Source organism: Rhinatrema bivittatum, chromosome 7 (assembly GCF_901001135.1).
Source record: "Rhinatrema bivittatum chromosome 7, aRhiBiv1.1, whole genome shotgun sequence".
In the NCBI taxonomy this organism is placed as follows: domain Eukaryota; kingdom Metazoa; phylum Chordata; class Amphibia; order Gymnophiona; family Rhinatrematidae; genus Rhinatrema; species Rhinatrema bivittatum.
Genome location: NC_042621.1, coordinates 171999739 through 172021057, shown reverse-complemented (window position 1 = coordinate 172021057; position 21319 = coordinate 171999739). Strand labels below are relative to the sequence as shown.

The 21319-nt window shown below is 47.6% G+C and overlaps 1 protein-coding gene across 2 annotated transcripts in view; it reads right to left on the bottom strand.

The window, feature by feature from the left end:
* The window catches only part of KCNMA1 (potassium calcium-activated channel subfamily M alpha 1), a 1936781-nt gene that overhangs the window by 798655 nt on the left and 1116807 nt on the right, over positions 1-21319 (bottom strand). For both annotated transcript variants that reach the window (XM_029609517.1, XM_029609516.1), the window contains exon 7: positions 2560-2635. In XM_029609517.1, the coding sequence (XP_029465377.1) occupies positions 2560-2635 (76 nt within the window). The remainder of the gene's footprint in view (positions 1-2559; positions 2636-21319) is intronic.

Here is a 21319-nt window from a genome sequence, read left to right as displayed (position 1 = left end):
AGTGAGATCATGCTCACAGTGAGACCCTGCCCCACCTCGCCACGTTTTGAAAGCTCATGCTCCACTCTAGGGGCCAACCCATTTCGCAGACCCGTTTCCTGCTCAAAGGAAAGGGAACTCTCCCCGGTGTTGCAGCCTCTCTCTTAGTACCTGTTGACCCATGTTGAACCGCTGTTCACATGGCACCCTGCTCCAGGTCACCATGCTTTGAAAGCTCATGCTCCACTCTAGGGGCCAACCCATTCCGCAGAGCCATTTCCTGCTCAAAGGAAAGGGAACTCTCCCCGGTGTTGCAGCCTATCTCTTAGTACCTGTTGACCTATATTGAACCACTGTTCACATGGCACCCTGCTCCAGGTTGCAATGCTAACTCCACCAGATTTTAAAAGACCAGCGAGAGCTCACTAGATGCCAACGGAAACACCCCACTCTAGGGGCGAACCCATTCTAGAGAGCCCTTTCCTGCACAAAGGAAAGGGAACTCTCCCTGGGTGTAGCCAGCCTGTATCTACCCTCTGCCTCTGTGCCTTGCTGCCATACACCAGATGACTCACTCAACTCCTTGTGGTGTTCTTGCCACTATCATGGTTGCTCAGTGTGTTGGTGCTAGTCTTTCTGCTTGCTATGTTCCCCCTTCATTGTGCTGTAGGATGTTGATGCCACTTGTCTTGCCACTTTGCCTGTCGTGCTGCCTTCGAGGGTTCATATATCTGTTATTGTTGCTCTCTTTTGAAGCTGTGGTGTGTTTTTGACACTCTTGCTGCTGCTTTACACCTCTATTAAAGCACTCTTCTTGCCACTCCTGGTACCCCTTTGCCCCTTTAAAATACCTTAGGCTATTCATGCCACTTTTGTGCCACTTTGCCACAGTCTAAGTACCTTGGAGCTCTTTTCTTGTTCTGATGATTGCTCCCCAGAAGTTTCATCAAAATTGATAATAAAACCCCAATTCTGCAGCCAAAAATAGGCTGCAAATACTTCCCCCATTGACTTTAATGGGAACCGGAAAACGAATGCACGTATCAACGTATTGGGGTCGCCATTGAACGAATGCAATGTATTTGCCCACCGACGAATATGAATACCGAATCAGACAAATCTGTACCCTCTGCACATCCCTACTATGTACACAAGGTTCATGATCTGTGTGTGGGTGCATACACACAAACAGTTTTAGAGGGAACAGTGAGAAGGACATAATCTTTTTTATTTTTCTGGTAGCACCAAAACTTGCTGTAGAGGGGCTGCAGAGGCAGCGAGGCAACTCCAAGTGAGTTAGGAGGATAAACTTTGAAGAAGTACAAGGTACCAAAAAACAGAGATAGAGAGGTTACATATCTATGCAGAAGCTCAGACAAAAATCTAAGAGATTCGCAAGGCAGTGAGCCCACAGGAATTCCCGCACATGCTCAGTAGTAAAACTTTACTGAACTAGAGATGTGTCCCTTCAGATAGAGATGTGTCCATTTGGAATAAGCCAGTAAAATGGCTACAGAGAATCAGAAAAATTCCCCACAAAAACTGCAGTGCTGTCAGAGTAATGTTGGAAGCTGCCAGGAACAGTTGTAGCATACCATTTTTTCAGCAGTTGGAGGGATATTCAGAGTTATTGAGTTGGTGGATGGGAGGATTAGGTTTGGGGGAGGGAAGGTAAGGATGGAGCATTCACATCTTATTTTCACCAACTGGGGTGGGGTGGGAGAGGGAGAAGACTGGCAACCAACAGAGAGAGTCCAGAAGAGATAAACAATGGGGCAGACTGAGACAAGGAGATGCCAACTGTTGCAATGGATCATTCTAATCCTCTCAACTGTTGCTTATGGAACTTGGATTTATCCAACTGTTTATGTCAGCATTTCAAATTATGTAACAATGGACAAATAAATATAAAAAATGGACTGACTAGGAGTTTATACTTATACAATTCTGCCCCTAAAAGAAGGCCTTGTGATCAAAGGACAAAATATCAGTTTGTGTCAAGGTCATCCCTGGAAGATACAAAATTCTCCTGAAAAGGCCAGCATTTTTCTGATATTAAAACAGAATAGTATGTGTTTGTTTTGTCATACTCTCTTGAAATACACAAGAAAATAACATTCAAGCTTTGAAAATCTCACTTCTTAATAAGCAGATTCAATGTTCTGAACCCAGAACTGCTTTCCTACCAACTATCCATTATGTAACTTAACAGATCAATTTTATTAAGGATTGCCAACCTTCTTTGAAAATGTTTTAGTGCAAATTGCATATTGCCTTGAATATACCACCATCTGGTGGCAAAAAGCAAGTACTACATAAATTCAGTAAAATCCACAAAATTCCTAGCTGTTGGCAGACCTAAAAACAATTAAATGATGTGAAAATTACAAATCTAGAAATCTGAAATGTTATAGCAGAAATCTGAGAAAAAAGTTCACAGGGTATGTCTTTTTAGCACACTGTACACTTGTGTGAAAATCACTACACTGCACACAGCAATTTCAGATATCTACTAAAAACACACAGAAGGACTGAACAACAAATATAGCCACAAAGATATAGTATTTGTTGCAAACTTACCAAATGGATGAAACCTGCTGCTGTCAGCCATGTGCTGATAAATATGGAGCACAGATTCACCAGCTTGATGGAATTACTGCACAAATGAGAAATAGAAATCTATTATGGAGCAATTTCAGTACAGATAAATAAGTTAGCATATCTTATGGGTTAAGTTATAATGATATTAAAACAATCCTCTTTCCCTCATAATGAATTATAAAGATATATTTCCAGTGTCTAAAATTGATAAAGGTGCTTTCCATATTAAGCTTTTTATACACTAACATAGTTAACATAGGTCAACTATCATTCAAAACTGAGAGGAATGTTTGAAAGAAGAGCAAGTTTGCTTACCTTAAACGGTGTTTTCCACAGATAGCAGATGAATTAGCCATGCTGTCTGGGTATGTCTTCTGTGCCACTAGGTGGCAGAGCTCTCTAAGTCTAGTAAAGTCTTTCAGCTAGGTGCTCCCTCTTATATCTTCCCTGATTCAACTCAGGCTCCTCAGTCAGTATCAAAGCAAGTGCAGTGCATGCTGGAACTGTCCGGGGAGGCGGGCAGGTCAGCATGGCTAATTCATCTGCTATCTACGGAAAACACCGTTTAAGGTAAGCAAACTTGCTCTTTTCACGTAGATAAGCAGCTGAATTAGCCATGCTGTCTGGGAGCCCCCAACTTATGTATTGAGCATTTAATTAGTGAATTAGAAGTGGAGCTCAATACCAAAGTTCGTGGCAGACAGGTCCTATGAAAGCTGTGTATGTGAGGAACATGTGTCCTTCTGTAGGATAGTCCAGCCCATTAGTGCGTCATCCTCAGTTTATTTATTTAAACAGTAATGGGATGTGAAAGTGTGCAGCGATGACCATTTTGCCGCTTTACAAATGTCTATGATAGGAACATCATGTAAATGAGCCACTGAGGCTGCTAGTGCACGTACTTGGCGCGCTTTCAAGTTGTAGTTGGTTGTAGCAAAATTGAATGCAATTGGACATCCAGATGGATAGAGTTCTTTTCATTACTGGAAGTCCTTGGGAGTGCGGATTGAAGGATAGAAAAAGTTGAGAAGGTCTGGTAGGTGAATGGGAGGGCTGCTTGTAGTAGGCTAGCGCATGCTTGTAGTGCAAAGTGTGGAGTTTTTTCTCATTATCATTTGCATGTGGTTTTGGATGAAAAATGGGTAAGGTTATGGTCTGGTTAATGTGAAAACTGGAAATCACCTTAGGCAAGAACTTGGGGTGAGTCCGTAAAGTCACCTTGACATGGTAAAATTGAAGATAAGGGGGGTAGTGGACCAAGGCTTGTAATTCACTAACCTGTCGTGCAGAAGTTAAAGCTACTAGGAAAAGCACTTTCCATGAGAGGTACCTGAGATGACAAGTGTCTAATGGTTCAAAGGGTGGAAGCATTAGTTGTTCAATGACGATATTAATGTCCCAAGGTACTGGTGGTTTCTGTAAAGGTGGATGGAGGCGTAACACACCTTTCATGAATCTGGATACTAGCTCATGACACGAGATGGGATCTCCGTTAAGAAGAGTGTGGTAAGCTGCTATAGCACTTAAATGAACATGTTTATTTATTTATTTTATTTATTTAAAAGGTTTTATATACCGACATTCATCAATGATATCACATCGGTTCACAGCGTAACATAAAACTAGTGCCTGTAGCGGCGCTTCACATCGAACAAGTTTAACATAATACAATTAAAACATATTGAAACATAATAACTAGAGAGTAAAGGAAAGGTGGAGGAAATAAAGATTTAAACTAAAATTAAAATAACATGTTTACAAAAGGGTAAAAGAAGAAAAAAAGGGGGGGGAAGTGACAGAAGAATAAAGTTAGATTAATAAATTATTGTAGGGAAAAGTGACAGAAGAATTATTGTAGGGAAAAGTGTTGTGATCCCCCCTGCTGCTGCGCTGCAGGAGGTCTCTTACCTTCCTCCAGAGGCCGCTCTGAAGCCAGGGCCTCGCCTGCGCATCATCCAGGACTTGCTCCAGGGCCTGAGAGGCCTAGCTGCTCCTGAGGCATGCCGGTGGCTTGCAGCCTCAGTGTTTGGACTTCCTGTTGGGCGACGCCCTTCCCTAGGGGCTGGCCCGCAGCTCTCTACCCTAGTTATAGGACCAGCGGTGGGCGGTCCTGGCAAGCTCCTCCCAGGGAGTTGCCTTCTACCTCCAGTATTTAAGGACTTTCTGTTCACTGTGTCTTTGCCTTCGGATTGGGTTACACAGTTGCCTGTGGCCTCTCCTAATCCAGGTCCTCCGTGACTCTGACTCCTGCTTGTCGTCAGCCTGCCTTGACTCCGGTCCGTGACTCTGACTCCTGCTTGTCTTCAGCCTGCCTTGACTCCGGTCCGTGACTCCGACTCCTGCTTGTCTTCAGCCTGCCTTGACTCCGGTCCGAGACTCCGACTCCTGCTTGTCTTCAGCCTGCCTTGACTCCGGTCTGTGACTCCGACTCCTGCTTGTCTTCGGCCTGCAGATTGTGCATTACAGTTGTCTGTAACCTTGCCAGTCCAGGTCCTCCATGTTTCCTGATGTCTGCCTAGACGTGTTTCCTGATGTCTGCCTTGACGTGTGCCTGTTGTCTGCTCCTGTTCCTGCCAGCCGAAAGGGCTTCGGATGTGAGTATCCCAGCATCGGAGTTCCTGTTTGCCTGGGTCTTCCCCGCGCCCTCCTTCTCAGCGTGGTCCGCGACCAGCCTTCCTAGGCTGTGTAGGGCGCGTCTGGGACAGGGTGGTCCGCGACTCAGTCCCACGGGTGGGCTGAGTAGGGCGCCCTGATGGACAGTGCAATGTTCCCGTCCAGCCTTCTCTCCAGTGTCTGCTTCAGCCCTTGCCCGGATGTCTTCCTGTCTCTACCTTGACCTGGTTCCTGAGCCTTCTGTCCTGTTGGGCCCTGGAGTGGCCAACAGGAGGGATTCGTCCCACGGGCTCTTGAACTTCTGCCAGCCGAGGGGGCTTCGGATGTGAGTATCCCAGCATCGGAGTTCCTGCTCGCCTGGGCCTTTCCTGTGTCTCGCTTCAGCCCTTGTCCTGATGTCTCCGTCTTGCTTCAGCCTGCTTCTGCCCCGTCTGATGTCTTCAGTTTAAGGACTCTGTCTGCCCTCGCCTCTGTCCGGCCTGCTGCCCATTGCCGTTCCCTGCGGCGGGTCCGAAAGGGCCGGGAACAGTCGGAGGACCGTTCACTAGTCAACTTCCCCGTGTTGGCTACCATGGGCATGCAGGTCCGGCTGAGGGCCGGACTCCCTGTTTCTGTTCCTGCCTGCCTGGCTCACCATGCCTGCTCAGCTCACCTCCCACGGTGTGGCCTTGGGCTCCTCCTGGGGTCCTGCCGTGGCCCAAGGGCTCACCACCCCGCCCGAGACGACTGCGCCCGCGCGCACTCGTAACAAAAAGTGACAGAAGAATAAAGTTAGATGATAAATTATGTAGGCAAAGATTGTAGGTATATACAATATGTAAAATTATAGGGAATAACATAATTTAACATTTGTGCAGGGTAAGGGGTGAAGGTGAGGAGAAGGGAGGGGAGAGGAGGGATAGGAAGGGGGGTAGGGTAACACAAAAGGGAGGGAGGGGAGATGGGTGTATGCTTTAGTGATAAGCCAGGTCGAGGGGGGAACAGAGATGAGGGGAACATAGATGAGAGCAAGGAGAATTTATGTGTATGCTTTGGTGAAGAGCCAGGTCTTAAGCTTACGCTTGAAAGATAAGGGGGGTAGTGGACCAAGGCTTGTAATTCACTAACATGTAGCGAGGATGTAGCAAGGCCTCTCGTGTAGAGTAGATGGAGGTAGGAAAGGAGTTGTTCACTTGAGCAGGTTAACGGGTCAATACCCATGGTCGAACACCAGAAGAGTAACGTGCCCATTTTCTACTGTAATTAATTCTTGTTGACTGTTTCCTAGAGGACATTAATATGTTTTGAAGATCAGGTGAAATGTCTAGGTGTTGGTATGCGACCCATTCAATCTCCATGCCATGAGGTGTAGGGATGAGTGAAGAGGGTGTAGAAGAGATCCCTTGATCTGGGTGAGTAGCTGGGAGCTGTTGCCCAGGGGTATTGGGTCGCAAATTGATAGGTGTAATAGGTAGCTGTTCCAGGGTTGTCTGGGCCATGCTGGTGCGATCAAAATTAAATCTTGGTCTTCGATGCATCTCTGGATCATGCGGGATATGAGTGGAATCGGAGGGAACACATACAGTAGGTTGTGAGACCAACTCACGAGAAAGGCTTCTGGAGCGAGTCTTCGAGGGCTCGGATAGCCTGAACAAAAGGTCTCCAGCTTCCTGTTGTCTTCTGTCGCAAAGAGGACAATAGCAGGGAGACCCCATATGGAGAATATGTGTTGAACCACTGTCTGATCTAGTTCCCACTCGTGGGGATGAAAAATTCTGCTGAGTTTGTCTGTTCTGGAGTTCTGGATGCCGTGCAGATAAGTTGCTTGAAGAGAAATTGACCGCTGGTGAGCCCATTCCAGGATCAGGACAATTTCTTTGCAGAGGTTCCAAGAAACATAGAAACATAGAAACATAGAAATGACGGCAGAAGAAGACCGAATGGCCCATCCAGTCTGCCCAGCAAGCCTCACACATTTTTTCTCTCATTCTTATCTGTTTCTCTTAGCTCCTTGTTCTATTCCCCTTCCACCCCCACCATTAATGTAGAGAGCAGTGATGGAGCTGCATCCAAGTGAAATATCTAGCTTGATTAGTTAGGGGTAGTAGGGGCAGTAACCGCCGCGATAAGCAAGCTACACCCTCCTTCCTTGTTTATGTAGAACATTGTCATTTGGTTGTCCGTGTGAATCATTACTATCTTCCCTCGAAAGGATTCTTCGAAGGGCGTTTCTCACTGCTTTGAGCTCTAGTAGGTTTATGTGCTGTGTTCGTTCATATGCAGACCATAGGCCTTGAGTCATTAATTGATCCAGATGAGCTCCCCAACTTTTGGGGGATGCATCTGTGGTGAGTATTATCTGATGTCAAAGGGGTTGAAGGGGCAAACCCGTCTGTAGTGTTGACGGGAAAAGCCACTACTGAAGGTCTTTTTTCATGCTGTCTGTCAAGGTAACGGGAGTAGACAGAGGATGAAGGAATTGAATCCATTAGTTCTTTAGTCCCTATTGCAGGCAACGCATGTGGAGACGTGTACATGGGGCCACATATATGGATGCTGCCATGTGGCCGAGAACAGTTAGTATTTGGCGAGCTGATGTTGATGTACTGTGCAGTAGATCCGTCGCTAGGATGGAGAAGGCTAATGCTCTCAGAGGAGGGAGGAAAGCCTTGTCTTGAATCGTGTCAATGAAAGCACCTATGAATTGTAAGGTCTGAGTGGGCTCTAGGTTTGACTTTTCGTAGTTTATGAGTAGATGTAGGTTGTCGAGGCAGGAAATCGTACGGAGAAGATTGGATCTCAGTAGGTCTCAATTGGGTGCTACAAGGAGCCAATCATCCAGATAAGGAAATATTTGCACCCCCTCATGATGAAGGTGCATCACCGCCACTGCTAGACATTTGGTAAAAACTCTGGGGACAGAGGTACCACGAGAAACTGGGGTGCATTGGAATGTGTACATATGCATCATTCAGGTCTATCGAACACATCCAATCCCTTGATTGAAGATAGGGAAGGATGGATATGAGTGAAGTCATCTTGAATTTCTCTCTGTAGAGGTGTTTGCTGAGGGAGTGCAGATCTAAGATCGGATGCAGACCTCCTGATTTCTTGGGAATTAGGAAATATTGGGAGTAGAATCCCTGATGGAATTCTTTGGAAGGTAATTTCTGAATGCAATTGTTGTGCAGAAGCATCTGAAGTTCTTGCAACAGAGGTTCTTTGTGAGATGTTAATTGCTTCTGCGGCACCTAGTGCGGAAGGGTTGGGAGGGATGAAAAATGAAGAGTGTTACCCTGACGTATGATTGATAGGACCCATTGGTCTGTTGTTATTTGATTCCAGGCTGGTAGATAATTGGTTAATCTGCCTCCCACTAGAGAGGGTTGTGACGGTGGCGAAGGTATGCTCAAAAGCTGGACTGAGGTTTTGCGGGTTGAGGATCCGCTTGCTGGCGTGGTGTACGAGAAGCCCATGTGCATTGATGTGGTGCTTGAGACTGATAGGGTGGTTGCTAGGCCTGTTGGTAGGTTGGAGGCTTAAAATAAGAGTAAGGTTTAAAGGACTTAAAGGGGGTCCTCCTGTAGGCCATTGAGGATGTGTAATGATTCCTTGATGTTGATGGGAGGTGAGGAGCAGTCAAGGAAAGGACGGCCATCTTTTGTTCCTTGAGTTTAGCTATCATTCCAGTGAATTTGTCTCCAAACAAATTCTTGGGACGACAAGGTAGATTTCCCAGTTTTTCATGGACATTGTAACTTATGGCACTGGAATGCAACCATGCTAAGCATCTGCAAATGGCCTTTGCAGAAGATTTTGAGGAAATATTAAAACCCTCATAAATGGATCTTAATAAATGTCGGAGACCCTCCTCGAGATTGTGATATTGAGGAGGAAGAGCGATGTCCAGTAAGGTTTGTTGTATGGACAACTTCAATGCTTGCAGATTCTCAAACAGGTATTGGGTGATGTAGAACTGATGATTCTGGATGCGTGCATTCAACATCGCAGACTGGAAGGTTTTCTTTGCAAATTCATCTAATGATTTCTGGTCTCTGTTTGGTGGTGCATTAGAATGAATTCTGGATTTTCTCGCTTTTTGCATTGCGGATTCAACTACCACAGACTTATGTGGTAGTTGAACTGAAGTATGGAAGGAGGAATCTTTCATCCTGTACTTTAAGTCAATTTTCCGTGATGTTGGAGGACTGGTTAGTGGCGTGTCCCAGGACTTTTCCATGAGAGTTGTTAAAACTGGATGCTGTGGGAGGGCCACTGGCTCTATATGCATCAAAAATCTTTAGTATACCAAGCATTTCTTGGCGGGGATCAGGAAGTCTACATGTTTCCAGATTTAACAGTTGTCCGACTCACAATAAACTGCGAATACGTTAGGTCTTCTGGAGGCGAAGACGGTTCCAGGGATACCTCTGCCAGGTCAGAGGGGTAGCCCGTAGACGAGGAATCAGTATCTGAAATATCATGCGTCGGAGATGGTGGTTGAGTCAGAGGGACCTTTGGTGCTGGTCCTGGAATGACTGGGTCTACTGCAGGTTCTGGCGAGACCGCAGGTGATGAAGGTGGAATTTGAGACTGTTCTACTGTCTGTAAAAACTGTGTCAGTATGGTGGTAATTTGAGACATGGCCTGCGTAGCTAAGCCTGAAGTTGAAGGCATTGGCAAAGGTTGCATTGGAGTGGGGCGAAGCCCTTCCTGTAGTGGCCGCCGCTTCTGGGGAGGCGGGTTCAATGGCAGAAGTTGTAGAATAGGCAGAGGTTGGTCGGGAGCCAGACGCACTTCTGAGGGAAGGGACGTTGAAGACATTTCTCCCGTAATGAAGGAGTAGTGAGCGATGAACAGAATGGTGAAATATCCCTGTCCAGATCCACTATTGATGATGGTGACGCTTCCCTAGGCCTCTTATGGCATGAATGGTGTTTTTTGGGCTGGCTGTGGGATGGTTGCGTTGACTGTGCACCCACGAGCGTCATATGCATTGGCAGTGCATCGAGGAGTCGAGGGCGCGCCGTGGTGGTGCCTATGCATCGATGCACTGGATGCTTCGATGATGCGCCAGTATGGTATAGCTTCGGCACGGAAGCCTCCCTGCACTGGTGCGTCGACCGCATGGCATTGCTTTGATGTGTTGACGCTTCAAAGCAGCTTCAGCGCATCTGTCTTCAGGCAGCCAATGCATCGGTGAGGCATGCGGCCGCAATGCCACGACGCATCTCCCGCGCCATGCTCCATTTCCTGCCGGGTGAGCAACGGCGGGTGTCCTGATCTAGGAGGGTTCACAGAGGAAGCTCTCCTCAATGAAGGAGTGGTTTTCTTTCTTTTTGGGCCAGGGGAGGATTGCACCAAGGCCTGAGAAGGGGCATAAGAGCCCGAAGCTTTTGACTGAAGATCTTGCAGTTTGGCAGCCCGCTGATGCTGGGCGCAAGGGGACATGCGTCCGCAGTCCACACAGTTTATTTGGGCATGGGAAGGTCCCAGACAAAGATAACACAAAATGTAGCCATCTGTGGCTGACATAATTTTGCCACACGAGCAAAATTTAAAGCCAGGACGTGGCATGTCTATGACTGCTGGTAAAATTCAACCAAACCTTGATATTTAAAGCTGGTTTTTCTCTCTTTTCTTTTTACTTCACAAAGTTCTCTCACAGGAGAGCAGAGTTCCACATGCTAACTGCCACGCGGAAAAGCACTGACTGAGGAGCCTGAGGTGAATCAGAGAAGATAAAAGAGGGAGCACCTAGCTGAAAGACTTTATTAGACTTAGAGAGCTCCTCCATCTAGTGGCACGGAAGACGTACCCAGACAGCATGGCTAATTCAGCTGCTTATCTACGTGAAAATAATTCCTATGTAAAGACAAAATGAAAGTAGTAAAAGAAAAAAAATCTCTCATTTTCAGCACACACCTTACTCATTTTCATTTTTTTATGTCAAAATTTCTGGGATCCAGAGTTTTACATTTATTTCCTATGGCTATCCCCAGACGTTACTACTACTAATATTGACATCTGTGCCAGGAAAAATCATAAAAACTATCCTAAAGAACAAAATTACAGAACATATATATAGACATGGTTTAACAGGACAGAGCTAACATGAATTACCCAAGAGAAGTCTTGCCTCATCAATCTGCTACATTTTTTGAAGGAGTTATTAACACGAGGATAATGGTGAGCCAGTGGATTCAGTGCATTTGAATTTTCAGAAGGCACTTGAAAAAGTGCCCCATAAGAGAATCCTGAGAAAACTGAAAAGTCAAGGAATAGAAGGCAACCAGTTAAAAGATAGGAAACAGAGTAGGACTAAATGGTCAGTTTTCTCAAAGAAGGAAGGTAAAAAGTGGAGTTGCCCAGGGATCTGTACTGGTACTGGTGCTTTTTAACATATTTATAAAAAGATCTGGAAAGGGAAATGATGAGTGAGGTGATCAACTTTTCAGATGCCACAACATTATTTTAAGTTGTTAAATCACAAGCAGATTATAATAAATTGCAGGACTTTATAAAACTGGAAGATTAGGCATTCAAATGGAAGATTAAATTTAATGTGGACAAATGCAAAGTGATGCACATAGGAAAAATAATTCAAACCATAGTTACACAAGCTTAGGTTCCATATTTATTTATTTATTTAACAGTTTTATATTAGGATTCAACACCCAAGAAAAGGATTTAGAGATCATCATGGCCAATACATTGAAATCCTCAGCTCAGTATGTGGCAGCAGTCAAAACAGCAGACTAAATATTATGAATTATTAGGAAGGAAATGAGGAATAAAACAGAATATCCATGCTCCATGGTGTGACTGCACTTAGAATACTGTGTGGAATTCTGGTTGCCATCTTAAAAAGATATAGTAGAACTATAAAATGTACAGAAAAGGATGACCAAAAATGATAAAGGGAATGGAACGGCTCCCTTGTGAGGAAAGGCTAATGAGATTAGAGCTCTTTAGTTTGGAGAAGAGATGGCTAAGGGGAGATATGATAGATGTCGACAAAATTACAAGTGGAGTGGAATAGGTAAATGTAATTGGTTGTTTATTTTTTCATAAAATAAAAAGAATAAGAGACATACTATGAAGTTTTAAGTTGCCCGTTTAAAACAAATCAGAGAAAATATTTTTTCACTCAATGCACAAGTAAGTTCTGGAATTTATTGCTGGAGGATGTGGTAAAGGCAGTTAGCATAGCTGGGTTTATAAAAGGTTTGGAGAAGATCCTGGGAGAAAAGTCCAAAAACGATTAGTGAAAGGTTTTAAAGTCCAATCTCTGCTGCAGCTATTAACATAGTGTCGTGGCTGGCATATACCCCACTCTTCATGATTCAAAAAAGGATGAAAAGGGATTGGGGAACCAAGGAAAGGAAGTTCATGAGCCTCCTTGTGGATTGGGTATAGCCAGAGACAAGTAGATGCTATTGGTTGGCAGAGAATCCTGGAGAGATGAAGTTTAAGGGTGGAGCTTTCTTACTATAAAAGGGGGTAGCCATTAGACACTTCTTCTTTGCTCAGTTGAATAGGTACAAGGCAAATATACTTACCAAATGTGATGATAAGCCTTTGGGGGGAATAGGAATGACTCATGAGGTCCTACTGGCTAGTCGGGTCAGCTTTTGAGCCCTGATGTTTATAAGGATCAAGGCTCAGAGATGTGCAGAAACTCATAAAGACCTGCATTTTCGAATAGTCAGCTTGGAATGGGGGGAACTTGGTTTGGTTATGTGAAATGTGGGTGAGGGTGGGAGTGGGTGTGTTGGTAGGGAGTTGTCTGAAATGAGGCAGCCAGTGGTGGGGAGAGGCAAAGCAGTGAAGGAATGGGAATATGTTTCATGCTGTCCTAAGGCTTTGTACTGTCTGGGAATATCGGGCCAGGGTGCAGGGAGAGTAGTTGAGGTACCACAAGGGATCCAATCAGCGCTCAAGTGACAGATTTTCATCATGCTGAGGGAGCAAGGGGATAGATGGGAGGACCAGCAAGGTGTGCCATGGTGCAGATCAGAAATTGGGGACAGAGTGGCTGAAGGGATAGGCCAGAGGCGGAAGTGCGGCAGCATAAGCAGCATGAAATCTATATATTGCTTGGCATTCTGCCAGGTACATGTGCCCTGGATCAGCCACTGTTGAAAACAGAATACTGGGCTTGATAGTTTGACCCAGCATGGCAGTTTTATGTTCTCATATAGCACTATAAGATATACATAGCATTCACTGTATAAGCACGTGAAGTTTACGACCTAGTAAAGACAAACAGACAGGACAAGGTGCATTTGAGCTAAAATGAATAATGTCCTCACTAAAAAGAACAGAGCTTAAGACCCAAAAGCAATGCCTAATTTCATTGCTGCACTGCTGTGCTAAATATTCACTAAGGCTGATAGTGAACAAGTATTAGACAGATCCACATGCCACACCAGTACAGGGGAGGCAGCCAGTCTATGGAGGTCTGCCTGCTCCCAAGCAACAGCATGACTCCTAGCTGTCTGCTCTTGGAATGTGGGGATTGTCTAACCTACACAACTCTCTCACTCCTTAGTTGTCACACAGCTGCTGACACGGTGTTAGAGCAGCCTGCAAGTAGACAGAGGTGCATAATGCACAGGTTGTGTAGAGGACCATTGATGCAGGGAAAATCGGCTGTTAAACCTGTCCCCTAAAATCAACTGCAGAAATGTGCCCCCACTTCTATGTATACACACGCCACATATACAGCTACATATGGCAGCATCTTTGTAGGCATAAACTGCCAATGTATACATCTGGCAGAGTAAGGCACTAAAGATTTGGCCTGGTGTGGCAGCATCTATAGCGTCGGCCATCCATTGCTCCTACCATGTGACAGGGACCGGCCAATGGCATCGATAGCCCCTGTCACATGGTAAGGGCAAAGGGCCATCGGCGCCATTTTGTTTACTGGCAGCTGACGGCCTGATAGTGGGAGATCGCTCCCCGGGACCCCTGCTGGACCACCAGGTACTTTAGAAAAGTTTTGGGAGGGTCGGGAGGGTGGGAGATTCTAAATAATTCGATTTAAAGGTCGGGGTGGGGTTTTGTTTTCGGCTCGGGGCAGCAGAAAAAAAAGCATTCAGAACCGCAGGAAACAAAGATTTCCTGCGGTTCTACGAACCCAATACTGGAAAAGAGTCCGGTACCGATTCACATCTCTAGTAATGACATGAGCCTCTCAAGTGCTCAGAGAGCAGGACATGCTTATCTTGAAAGTAGAGATGTGCATTTGTTTATCACGAATTAGGCAATTTCAACGAAATTGCCTAATTCGTAGTGGTTTGGGGGGGCCTGAACCACGAAACAAATTTTCCCCGAGCTTCAGGGAAAATTCATTTTTCGGGTTAGTGCGGGGGGGGGAGGGGCACATTTATTAAAAAAAAAAAAAGCAAAACACCCAAACCCTTCACATTTACTTTCTTACAACCCCCCCACCATCCCGATCCCTCCCCAAGACTTATTAAATGCTGATAGCCTTGCCCTTACGATGTCACAGGGGCTACCAATGCCATTGGTCAGCCCCTGTCACATGGTAGGAGAACAAGATGGTGCCGGCCGTCCATTGCTCCTACCATGTGACAGGGGCTGACCAATAGCACCGGTAGCCCCTGTGACATCGTAAGGGCAAGGCTATCGGCGGCATTTTGAGTCGTAGCAGGCCCGACAGCACGGAGGCAGAGATCGCTCGTGGGATCCCACTGGACCACCAGGGCATTTAGTAAGTCTTGGGGAGGGATCGGGATGGTTGGGGGGTTGTAAGAAAGTAAATGTGAAGGGTTGGGGTGGATTTTTTTCCGATTCGCGGTTTTTCGGTTTTTATTTGTTTTTCCGGGTTCGGGTTTCAGCTTCGTTTTTGGCGAAAAATGATCCGTGGGAAAACGAGTTTTCCCACGAAGCGCCCGAACTGAAACCCGACCCGAGCCAGAAAAACGAAGCTCATCTCTATTTGAAAGAGACCAACACAGAAAGTGCCTAAGCCATTATGCCAAGCTCATGACACCTCTAGGAACAGTTGTCCCATAAATTCAGCACAGTGACAGATTTCCAAATGAGGCAGATTGAAGGTTCCTGAGGTCATCAGCTGAGATCAGCTTCACTAGCCTTTATGCTATACACAGAGCTGTGATTGAGAGTCTATCAGCACACCTGACCTGCTCACCATTAACTGTAAAAGTGACAACTACCACATGAGACACAGCCCATAGGACAGCAACTCTTCCAGCTTGGCCACAAGTCCTGCCAGCCATGTGGATCATCAAGGGCCTGCAGCCATAAAACCCCTGAAAGGTGGTAAGTGACCTTGGAAACAGACCATTCTACAAGCTATTCGCCCCAGGAGTCCTCAGCCTATGTGCTTTAAGGGTGGCTGCAGAAAGCATAAGGACTGTAACTGATGCTAGCTATTGCGACAAGCAAATTACTCTGCATATTTTCTAGGTTCATACATACAGCAGAACCACATGACTAGCCCTGAGTGACACCGGTCAAGGGCCTTGCGGCCTGTGACATCTCCATTTCTGACTAAGGCTACCTGTGACGGGTCAGGTGAGGCAAATAGCGTCTAACATACATTTGCATTGGGTTCAATGGCGTGAACCTTTTCATAGGAGACATGTGGGTCTCAGAGTCATTAGAAATTATACTGTGACATTGACATTTCTGAGGTGACTTGCAAATATAAGTGAAGGCATGACACCATCTGATTTCCAAGCCTGTCTTCACACAGTCTGACCAGCATCCTTGTGCCGCCTCCCCAAGAAGCTAACCTAACCTACATGACTTCCTAGCAGCCAAGGCCCTCACCATCTGGACATGATAGTTGACATTTTGCCTAGGTAGGTGTAGCAGGGTGCATTTGTGTGGATGCATGCAACCACAAAGAGGTATGATAGCTTGGAATGCCCTGTGAGAATTATGGGAATGCCACGATGTTGGGCAGGCACTTTACTAATGGCTGAAAGTGAAGGCCTGCTGGGTGAGTACTCTGATGTCAGCAATGTGTTATGGTTTTGAGGTGTTCGAGTGGATTCTTGGGTACTCTGGAGGTGACTATGCCCACGGGGAGGAGCCCCGTGAGGAACCACAGTACTAGGCTAGACTCAGGACGCACAAACACAGAGATTCATCTTTTATTATACAGCTGATGTATACCACCAGAGGTGGCAGTAGTGAGGTGATCCAGAGGTAGCAGTCCTGGGACCCTCAGCAGAGGGGACCTGTCTCACAGAGATTGTATAGGGAGCTCCGGATTCAGGTTCCCAGCGCAGCAGAGTGTAGATGAGACAGACTGAGAATGTTAGATTAGTCACTAAGTAATGGAGCAGCAGGCAAGCCTGAGGATGAGGGCAGACGGAGGCCTTGACATGAAGACATGACACCAAGGTTGATGCGGTGGCATCACATATGAGGGTTGAAGCGAAGACATGACACCAAGGCTATTGAAGACATGACACCAAGGCTGATGCAACGGCATCAGAGTCGAGACAAGGAACTTGACAACGTCCAGACGAGACGAGAAGCTGGGCAGGTAGACATTGGCACTGTCTCTCAGGGCGCCCTACTCAGCCCACCTTCACGTGTGGACACAATGGGCTGGTCGCGGACCACCCTGTCCCACTGCGTGCCCTACACAGCCCGAGGAAGCTGGTCATGGACCACGCGGAGATCAGGACAAGTGCAAGGAAGAATCCAGCCGAGGCAGAACTTCGACGACAGAGCCAGATGTCATCCGGAGCTCCACAAGGGCTGGCAGGACAAGACGGCTCAGGAGCACAGGACACCAGTCCACTGCCGGCATCTCCCATGACGGCGACCCATCACCCGCAGATCCACGGCCAGCAGAACAGAAGGCTCCGGAGCAAGAACGAACACCAAGGAGGGCTAGAACACCAGGAAGCGAGACATCAGGAGATGAGACACCAGGACACCTGGACGGGGACCTCAGGCAATGAAGACATGGCATGATGAAATGACAAGACAAGACGAGGAGCTCCACGAAGAAGACAGAAGACCTGATGGAGTTCTGGCAGGCAGGAGCCTCCAGGATTGAAGATACTCCGATGCAAGGCCACGAGGAAATGCTGCAACAGCCCTTTTATAGGGCTAGCACAGGAAATGATCACTAGGTGGGGCCCAGGGCATATCCGGCCATGGGCCCTTTAAATGTAGAAGAGAGGCGCGGCCACGCACCTAGAAGAAGCAGGAAGCTGGCTGTGGAGGACTGTGGACAGCGGTCCTGCACCGACGTCCACAATGCAGGAGCAGGGCTGGGCCTGGAGAAAGGCCCTGATGACGGCAGCGGCTTCAGCCGCTGCAGGAGGCCCCAGGGGTGGCTCCAGCTACCAATCCAGGCCGGGGCTTGCGGCCTCCAGCTGCGAAGAGGATGGTGACGTCGGCGGCGGCTCCATGCCGCATAGGAGAGCAGATAAGTCCGTGGCTCCGGCCGCGGTGAAGAGAGTGAGAGGAGCGGCCTCCGGGCCGTGAGAGGAAATCAAGCCTACGGCTCCGGCCGCGCGGGAGGGCCCAACTTCGGCGGCGCCCAGCCGCATCGGGCAGCAGAAAAAGCAGCAAGGTGAGTGGAGCCTGCTCACGGGGGAACCCACGGGCAGGTTTCATAACAGTACCCCCTCCTCAAAGACCCCCTCCTCAAACCTCCTGTCAACAGTCTGAGGAAAAGGGTATAAGTCCATAGCGAATGGAGGTATTCAAATGTCCAAAAAACAGAAGCTGGTAAATCCGGGGACTGAGAGAACCAGGCAAGAAACATCAGAAACACAAGAAGACAATGACAAGAGACCGAGAGAGCACGAGTCCGAGGGAACACGAGACCGCGCAAATGGAGACCACGCAAATGGTGACCGCGCAAATGGTGACCGCGCGAACAGTGACCGCGCGAACAGTGACCGCGCGAACAGTGACCGCGCGAACAGTGACCGCGCGACCGACAAACAAAAAACACAAAAGAGGGAGCAAGAGAATGGAGAACAAGGAGCAGAGAGCAATGGAACGAGGAGCAAGGGAACGAGGGGCAAGGGAGCTGAACGTGAGGGAAGGAGGAACACGGGAAGCAACAACAGAAGACAAGACAAATGAGCAACAAGCAGAGAACAACACAAACAAGACAAAGAGAGAACCAACATGACAAACAAGACAATAACCACAAGAAACACCAAGAAGACCTGGGGGAGGGAACCCAGGGTGGGCAAACAAAGCCAGCAAAACCAGTAAGGGTGCAGGCGCCTCCTGCAGGTCGAATAACCCCAAGCTGGCCAACAAGACAAAAGTCTAGATGCAGGCGCCTCCTTCGGGTCGAATTATCCAGACAGCTGGCACCTCCAGCAGGTCGTAACAAAGTCCTGAAAAAATGTTTTGGTCCTAAAACCAGTCCAGGAACACAGACAAGACTCAAGAACAAGGCGGATCCATTGTCAGAACATGTTACCGGACACATGGCCTTGCATTCTGTTGTGTTGGCGGCCTCGAAAGGCCTTGCATTCTTTTACATTACGGGTGTTTAAGTGTGCCCTTGGGCCTCAGCCCGACCCCAGATGGATCCAGGACTGAACCGAGGGTTGGCGTCGTGTCCCAGGATGGCAGAACACGGTCTTACCCTCTGCCAGGCCTGCAAGCTCCCAGCGCCAACAACAAGGTGATGTTGGTAGGTGAACTGTCCTCCGACCGATCCGAGCCCTTTCGGACCTGCCGCTTGGATCGGCATGGAGCAGCAGGCTGGCCTGAGGATGAGGGCAGACGGAGGCCTTGACACGAAGACATGACACCAAGGTTGATGCGGTGGCATCACATACGAGGGTTGAAGGGAAGACATGACACCAAGGCTGTTGAAGATATGACACCAGGGCTGTTGAAGATATGACACCAAGGCTGTTGAAGACATGACACCAAGGCTGATGCAACAGCATTAGAGTTGAGACGAGGAACTTGACAACGTCCAGATGAGACGAGAAACTGGGCAGGTAGACATTGGCACTGTCTCTCAGGGTGCCCTACTCAGCCCACCTTCATGGGCAGACCCAATGGGCTGGTCGCGGACCACCCTGTCCGACTGCGCGCCCTACACAGCCCAAGGAGGCTGGTCACGGACCACGAAGAGAGCGGGACAAGTGCAGGGAAGAATCCAGCCAAGGCAGAACATCGACGACGGAACCAGATGTCATCCGGAGCTCCACAAGGGCTGGCAGGACAAGACGGCTCAGGAGCACAGGACACTAGTCCACTGCCGGCATCTCCCATGACGGCGACCCATCACCCGCAGATCCAGGGCCGGCAGAACAGAAGGCTCCGGAGCAAGAACGAACACCAAGGAGGGCTAGAACACCAGGAAGCGAGACATCAGGAGATGAGACACCAGGACAGCTGGACGGGGACCTCAGGCAATGAAGACATGGCATGATGAGATGAGAAGATGAGACCAGGAGCTCCACGAAGAAGACAGAAGACCTGACAGAGCTCTGGCAGGCAGGAGCCTCCAGGACTGAAGATACTCCCATGCAAGGCCATGAGGAAATGCAGCAACAGTCCTTTTATAGGGCTAGCACAGGAAATGATCACTAGGTGGGGCCCAGAGCATATCCAGCCATGGGCCCTTTAAATGTAGAAGAGAGGCACAGCCATGCGCCTAGAGGAAGCAAGAAGCTGGCTGTGCAGGACCGTGGACAGCGGTCCTGCACCAACGTCCACAACGCAGGAGCAGGGCTCCGCCTGGAGACAGGCCCTGATGATGGCAGAAGCTCCAGCCGCTGCAGAAGGCCCCGGGGGCGGCTCCAGCCACCAATCCAGGCCGGGGCTTGTGCCCTCCAGCCGCGAAGAGGACGGCGACGTAAGCCGCGGCTCTGTGCCGCAGAGGAGAGCAGAAAAGTCTGCGGCTCCGGCTGCGGAGAAGAGAGTGATGGGAACGGCCTCCGGGCCGCGAGAGGAAATCAAGTCCGCAGCTCCAGCCATGAGGGAGGGCCCGACTTCGGCGGCGTCCAGCCGCATTGGGTAGCAGAAAAAGCAGCAAGGTGAGTGGAGCCTATATTTATAAATGATCTGGAAAGAAATACGACAAGTGAGGTAATCAAATTTGCAGATGATACAAAATTGTTCAGAGTAGTTAAATCACAAGCAGATTGTGATAAATTGCAGGAAGACCTTGTGAGGCTGGAAAATTGGGCATCTAAATGGCAGATGAAATTTAATGTGGACAAGTGCAAGGTGATGCATATAGGGAAAAATATCCCATGCTATAGTTACACAATGTTAGGTTCCATATTAGGTGCTACTACCCAAGAAAGAGATCTAGGTGTCATAGTGGATAACACATTGAAATCCTCGGTTGTGTGTGCTGTGGCAGTCAAAAAAGCAAACAGAATGTTGGGAATTATTAGAAAGGGAATGGTGAATAAAACAGAAAATGTCATAATGCCTCTGTATCGCTCCATGTTGAGACCGCAACTTGAATATTGTGTATAATTCTGGTCGCCGCATCTCAAAAAAAATATAATTGCGATGGAGAAGGTACAGAGAAGGGCTACCAAAATGATAAAGGGAATGGAACAACTCCCCTATGAGGAAAGACTAAAGAGGTTAGGACTTTTCAGCTTGGAGAAGAAGGCTGAGGGGGGATATGATAGAGGTGTTTAAAATCATGAGAGGTGTAAAACGGGTAGATGTGAATCGTTTTTTTACTCTTTCGGATAATAGAAAGACTAGGGGGCACTCCATGAAGTTAGCATGTGACACATTTAAAACTAATCAGAGAAAGTTCTTTTTCACTCAATGCACAATTAAACTCTGGAATTTGTTGCCAGAGGATGTGGTTAGTGCAGTTAGTATAGCTGTGTTTAAAAAAGGATTGGATAAGTTCTTGGACGAGAAGTCTATTACCTGCTATTAATTAAGTAGACTCAGATAATAATCACCGCTATTACTAGCAACGGTAACATGGAATAGACTTAGTTTTTGTGTACTTGCCAGGTTCTTATGGCCTGGATTGGCCACTGTTGGAAACAGGATGCTGGGCTTGATGGACCCTTGGTCTGACCCAGTTTGGCATGTTCTTATGTTCTTACCTGCCACTTTCCGGAGGTAACAATACCATTTGGGTTACAGTGGACCGATTTTCAAA